The sequence below is a fragment of the Sinohyriopsis cumingii genome, chromosome 14 (genome assembly GCF_028554795.1).
Source record: "Sinohyriopsis cumingii isolate HCF-2022 chromosome 14, ASM2855479v2, whole genome shotgun sequence".
Taxonomy (NCBI): Eukaryota; Metazoa; Mollusca; class Bivalvia; order Unionida; family Unionidae; genus Sinohyriopsis; species Sinohyriopsis cumingii.
This window is the reverse complement of record NC_142974.1, coordinates 69,753,697-69,760,679: the sequence shown is the minus strand read 5'-3', so window position 1 is coordinate 69,760,679 and position 6,983 is coordinate 69,753,697. Positions and strand designations below refer to the sequence as shown.

At 37.4% G+C, this 6,983-nt stretch overlaps 1 protein-coding gene across 1 annotated transcript; it reads right to left on the bottom strand.

The window, feature by feature from the left end:
- Window positions 1-1,038: 1,038 nt before the first annotated feature.
- LOC149784083 (uncharacterized) lies at window positions 1,039-4,239 on the bottom strand. The gene has a single exon (XM_089932175.1). The coding sequence runs from the start codon at window positions 3,923-3,925 to the stop codon at window positions 2,744-2,746; it is 1,182 nt and encodes a 393-aa protein (XP_089788301.1). The 5' UTR covers window positions 3,926-4,239; the 3' UTR covers window positions 1,039-2,743.
- Between the last annotated feature and the right edge of the window lie 2,744 nt (window positions 4,240-6,983).

Below are 6,983 nucleotides of genomic sequence, written 5' to 3'. Positions count from 1 at the left end.
TCTACCTTTCTATAGACCTTTTTCAGGAAGTCAACATTGGGTTTTTCCACTCCAATATTTGACGCATGCGCAATCAACGTAGGGCAACTTTTAAGCGGTTGTAATTAACATAGGGTATCTTCGTGAAGAAAGTTTCAAAGAAATTTGTAAAGGATTGACATCTGTACACCCTTCACAGAAATAGTGTGTTTAAAAATCTTGAGTGAATAGTTCAGTAATCTGCCTAAAACAGAAAAGTAGATATGAGAAGAAAAAGCATCAGAGAGGAACAGAACAGCGGACAGGATCAGTGGGCCCTGGAAAAAATTATCCAGTAGGCCCCAGTGAATCACAAATTGAACCAATGGCAGACCTCCTGACGGTTCTGGTCCCCCGGAATTTCTCCTACCCTGTCTGCGGTTCTGGATAGGACTTACAAAGTTGGATTATCCATTTCTGAAAGGAAAGGGTTGGGTGGATGATTTTCCTATGTGACCAGAATTACAAATTGTACAAATCTACGTGTATTTAGATGACTCTTCTAGACTACATACTCGCGAAAACATGAGGACTTAAAAATCTCTTTCCTGCATACAATTAATTTCATAGTGGATGAATGCATACTGATACAGGTGAACAAAGCATTATCAATGCCAACGTAATCAGATCCCATGCCCACACCGAGAAACCACACGAGTTACACAGAGTTGATAGTACGGAAGCAACTGGCCATTGCTAATGTATCGCAGGATGAGTTAACTCATCGTTATGATCCATATTTGTTCAAGGAGTTATCAAACTAAGAGAGAGAGAGTAAATTCCTTAGCCAATCCAATCATAAGCAGTTTTGGGATTCAGATTCATTCCCATTTAATTTATTAACTAAATGGCAAATCTTTGAGGAATCTGCTTAATATGTGATGTTCCACCTTTGGTGTTCATTGATTGCTGCTAATTAGACAAATTAACTTGTTTATTTTCGGATTATTCATACCATGCAGTCGGGGGGGGGGGGGCAAGGTTACCATGAGAGTCACAATGCATTGCAGTAACATAAAGCAACATATACTCATTTATTATTAAAAATACTTGATGAAAACATACAGTTTAACTCCTATACTTGTGGCCTGATACATTATTGTTTACTACTATCTGCGGTGATCTAAAATGACAAATGTTCTATTCATGTCACTCAAGTTGCCCTAGATCAAATGCGCCTGACCATACTGGATGCGGCTCTGGGATAGGTTTGGGCAGCTAAAAATAGTAACTAAAAATGATCTATAGTACCACCCACTTTAGTGTGTCATACATGACCTTGATGTTACAGAGCTCAGCAGTAGGCTACTACCTCCTGCCACGTAAATGCAGTACCACGGGTTAATGAGTTAAGAACTTACAGAGCATGAGAAAATCTTACTTAGGAAGTGTGCAAAGAAAAGGTAACTCTTTGCTTATTACTTTCCACGACATAAAATTCATAGTCATTTCATGATATCTACATAAATAAATGCAAAGAAATAACGTTTCTTCGTATAGTACATTTTGGATAGCTCTGAAACTAAGTTGTTAGGTCTACATCTGCATACTAAAACCTTTTCATTGTTATGTTTAAATAGCAATTTCAGCTTAAATATCTGCTTATCAGTGAACAGCATTCCGATGGTATTTTCATGATCCTTTGAGGTCAAGTGTTTCTTGCAGACCATGTTAGAATAATGACGCTCGTTACAATTCAATAGGAATAGGACATCAAATAATAATAATAATAATAATAATAATATGTGCATGTTTGAATATAAACCAGAGCAAATGAGTGTTTCTCAAGGCTTTGTAAATATGCTATTAGTTATTTTGTTACAGCCACTAAGTGTTTATCAACGCTCTGTTTGAAATTAACCTATATGAATTTAATGAAGAGTTAGCCAATGTTTCAAAGTCTATAAAGTAAACAATAATTTCATAATAACATCTGAACACTAAACTTTGACATTGATAGATGTTAATATCAAGTTCTATCATACATGCTGATACTTAAACTGCACACAACCACTGTGATATAAAAATTAATGAGTTATTTTTTTTTAAGTGTTTGATATGTTTGAGCCTTAAAATTGTAATAGCATCCAAGTACATGTATGTGACTTAACAAACCACATGAAACTTCAATCTGAGTCTGCATTTCATCACAAGTCCCATTCTTATTGCAAGGTTTCCCACTTCATCACAAGTCCCATTCTTATTGCAAGGTTTCCCACTTCATCACAAGTCCTATTCTTATTGTAAGGATTCCCCACTTCATCACTTGTCCCATTCTCATTGTAAGGATTCCCCACTTTGTCAGAGAATCTGAGCCTCTTGGAGGTAATGTCTTCTAAGTTTAACTGAGCCTTTACTCTAATGAGAGTTAATTAGCTGTAGAAAACATAGTGAATCATTGACTGGTCACCATAAGTTTGAAGGTCAATGCTACCATGTAACAATACTTTATCAACAGTATACACCATCCTGTGGCACTTCATAAAACTAGTGTCCAAATATTTTATAACAAACAAAACATTTTAATGGTTAATGTCCAGTATGTATTTCATGTCAACCTTGTATAAACATTCTATTACAAACTTAATATTGTCATTGTTTTTTTCCAGTATTCATCCTCCTATGGTTCTCCACAGCAGTATTTTTCCACTAAAATGCAATCACCAACTTCACATGTGAATGGTTCATCTGAAGTGCCTCTTTAAACAGCATTCTGTCTAAACCTTTAATCATGTACTTCACCTTTGAATTCTGTTTGTATATCTCCAGTATGAATTCTCATGTGTTTCTTCAAATGACAATTTTCTCTAAACATTTTATTACAAACGTGACATTTGAATGGTTTAACTCCAGTATGTATCATGATGTGCCTCTTCAAATTACTACTATGTCTGAACAATTTATTACAAAGTTCACATTTGAATGCTTTATCTCCAGTATGGATTCTCATGTGGTTCTTCAAAGTACTACTATGTCCAAACATTTTATCACAAGCGTCACATTTGAATGGTTTATTTCCAGTGTGGATTCTCATGTGGGACTTCAAAGGACTATTGTGTGCAAACATTTTATCACAAAATTCACATTTGAAAGGTTTAACTGAAGTATGTTTCCTCATATGAGTCTTCAAATTACTACTCTGTCCAAACATTTTATCACAAAGTTCACATTTAAATGGTCGATCTATAGTATGTGTCCTCATGTGAACATTGAAATAACTACCACGTCCAAACATTTTATTACAAATTTCACATTTGAATGGTTTATCTCCAGTATGGATTCTCATGTGGTCCTTCAAATTACTACTATATCCAAACATTTTATCACAAACTTCACATTTGAACAGTTTATCTCCAGTATGGATTCTCATGTGGTTCTTCAAAGTAATACTCTGGGCAAATATTTTATCACAATCTTTACATTTGAATGGTTTAACTCCAGTATGTATTCTCATGTGGCTCTTCAAATTAGTACTCTGTCCAAATACTTTATTACAAAGTTCACATTTAAATGTTTGATCGCCAGTATGTGCCCTCATGTGTACCTTCAAATAACTACTATGTCCAAACATTTTATCACACACTAAACATTTGAATGGTTTATCTGCAGTATGGATTCGCAGGTGTTTCTTCAAATGACCACACTGTCTAAACATTTTATCACAAACGTCACATTTGAATGGTTTATCTCCAGTATGTATCATCATGTGCTTCTTCAAAGTACTACTCTGTCCAAACATTTGATCACAAACTTCACATTTGAATGGTTTATCTCCAGTATGTATTCTCATGTGCTTCTTCAAAGTACTACTCAGTCCAAACATTTTATTACAAACTATACATTTGAATGGTTTATCTCCAGTATGCATTCTCATATGGTTCTTCAAAGGACTAATTTGTGCAAACATTTTATAACAAACTTCACATTTAAATGGTTGATCTCCAGTATGTCATCATGGAGACCTTGAAATAACTACTATGTCCAAAGACGTTATCAAAAACTTCACATTTAAATGGTTTATCTCTAGTATGGATTTTCACGTTGTTTTTCAAATGGCAGTCCGACTATACATCCCCGTTTGTTTGTACCCCGCCCCTACCGACTTCAATAATGGAAACATTTAATGTGATAAAATGTGCAAGAAACTTAGTCAATTCATTCATTGATTTACTATTTCTAACCTGACTGTGAGTAGAGTGTCCGTAACACCGTGATCGTCTGTGCGTGTCACGCTATCAATATACTAGACGGACATGCCCGAGATCCATTTCCAGTTCCTGGACAATTCCATTTCAAGCAAATGGGTGAGTGCGCGATTACACATATACATTCATAGGACGTACGCTTTTGATATGGAAAATCTCGAATCAAGCAAAAGAAAATAATGACAACAACAAATTTATCTTTCACGTTGATTTAACAAGCGGTTTAATTTATTTGTCCATTTGTGCAAATGGATATAATTCCAAGTTCTCAACGTAATCGTAATTTACGGAATTATCCGTCAGTTACCGAATAGGATGAACTATACACAGACAAGTTTGTTTTTTTTTAAAACCAAAGTCTTGTCAGTCCAGATTATTAACTGATCTGCACCTTAACTTTATCAAGAAACTTCCAGATGAAACTTATTTATCGTTGTCGACTGTAACATTTGTGGCAGTAATGGGCACATATTAAAAAAAAGAAGAAAAGAAAAAAAGAAGAAAGAAGGGCGTATCATATTTAATCAACGCAATACAGGGTAGTAAGAATTTGTGTTTTGTCACATGCATAGCAGTAGTGAATGAGGCCACTATAGGGACAATGGGACTTACCATTAAAAACACCCCTGGGCCACTATAGGGACTATGTAAATTTAACATGGTGAAAATTGCTGGGCCACTATATGGACAAGGGAATTTAACATGGGAATAGATTTTGGGCTTGTCTAGGCACAATGGGAATTTAACATGGGAATAGATTTTGGGCTTGTCTAGGGACAATGGGAATTTAACATGGGGAATAGAGTTTGGGCTTGTCTAGGGACAATGGGAATTTAACATGGGGAATAGAGTTTGGGCCTGTCTAGGGACTATGTAAATTTAACATGGGCGATATTGTCGTGCCACTCTAGGGACAAGGGGAATTGAACAGGGGGAATAGAGTTTGGGATTGTCTAGGGACAAGGGAAATTGAACATGAGGAAAAATCATGGGACAATCTGGGGACAATGTAAATTTAACATGGGAATAGATTGTGGGTCTGTTGAGCGACAAAATGGAACAGGGTAGGGACCCTATTTTAATAAGGTCCCGACCTGAGGGGTCTATGGAAAGGGAACAGGGGAGAGGGATAGAACACACGCACACACACACACACACACACACACACACACACACACACACATTAAATAAAAAAAAAGGGTAGGCAATTGAAAGTCAATCTCTTTTCGAGACCTATGAGTGTCCATGAAAAGGGCCTTTGGGTTTATATATGCCCTTAACATGAAGGACATCTGTGACTTCTTCTTGTCCTTAGGCTTCGTCTCACTGTAGGACCGTAAATCAGGACTCTTTTGAGGCATCTTGCCTCTGCACGTAAATCCTACGTATCCATAGGTTGCTGGCGGTCCTATGGACAACTGTTCATTCGGATCGGACATACATCGGTATGTCCGTCCTGAACATCATCGAAGACACAAGGGTGGAAGATTCAACGTCAGTCCACATGCTGAGGCGACGAGAACAGGTAAATCAATGCAGTGAACTGCGCTTATTTATAGGTAGGGGAAGGATTGAAACGGATTGAGTTCATTGACTAATCCAAACACGCGTTACAAAATTCAGTCAGCTCGCATCCAATCCGAAGAGAACAGTCTGTGACGTCACGTGGTCTATATAAATTCTCTACCGCCTGTGTGCAGTCAGTCGATGCGAGACAGTGATTCAACATGACGGAAACTCAGAAAACGATCCATTGGGGTGCACCAGCAGTGGAGACTACACCAGGGAACCCGGACTTACTTTCAGAAGAGGTACATTGGGATTTTGTGGATTTTCTTACCTCGCAAGAATTTGTTCCGGAACCTTCGTCACCTTCATTACCACACGTGGAGAATTTTAGACAGAGACAGAAAGAAGAATTGGAGAAATTTATACAACGACAAAAGGAGGCGGAACAAGCTTATCTTTTACAGCAACAACAGCAAGAAGAGGTAAGAAAAAAACAACAACAACAACAACAAGAAGCAGAAGCAAAGAAACAAGAGGGTGAAAATCAAACGGTCACGGTACTGTTGGACATTTTAGCGGAGTTAAGAAGTCTGAAACAAATGTATCAGACTTCTTTATCACGACCGAAGAGAATACGACCTTCCCGAGCTAAACACGCCAACCCTGTGACTAAGCCTACCGTACCACTCTTAGTGATTTCAACCCAATCATCATCATCAGAAGTAGGCCTCGGCCGTGGCAAAGGCTTAAGGCAGTTAAAGTTGATTGCTTAAGCTCACCCCTACACCAAAAACCAAAGGCCCTTTTCAGGGCCACCCACTTCTCTCGAAAAGAGATCGACCTTCAATTGCCAATAACTCAAAAAAACCGAAAAAAAAACCCATTTTACCCCTATAGTACGTGTATATGAGTGCGTGAGTGTAGCTTCTTATTTAAAATCAAAACTCAAAGACACTTACCTTTTTATAAATAGTTACAATCCAATTCACAATTCACAACAGAGCACTTTAAAAAGTACATTCACTTCTTCTGTCTCACTGTTTAGTCTCTCTGTTTTTTAAATTTCTTCACCGTCGCAGTCTTTTCCTCCTCTTCCTCCTCACTTTCTTCCCTTCCTCTTTTCTTCTCCTGTTTCTTTTTCTTCACCTGTCTGCTATCTTCTTCCTGTTCTTCCTCTGAAGAATCCCTCTCTTCTTCTGACTCATCTTGTTTCTTTTTTGGGCAATCTGGAGACCAATGTCCTTTTTCTTG

What these genes read in the sequence shown, in the direction of transcription:
- LOC149784083 (XM_089932175.1), bottom strand. Translation starts at nt 3,925, where the DNA reads ATGTTTGCACAAATTAGTCCTTTGAAGAACCATATGAGAATGCATACT.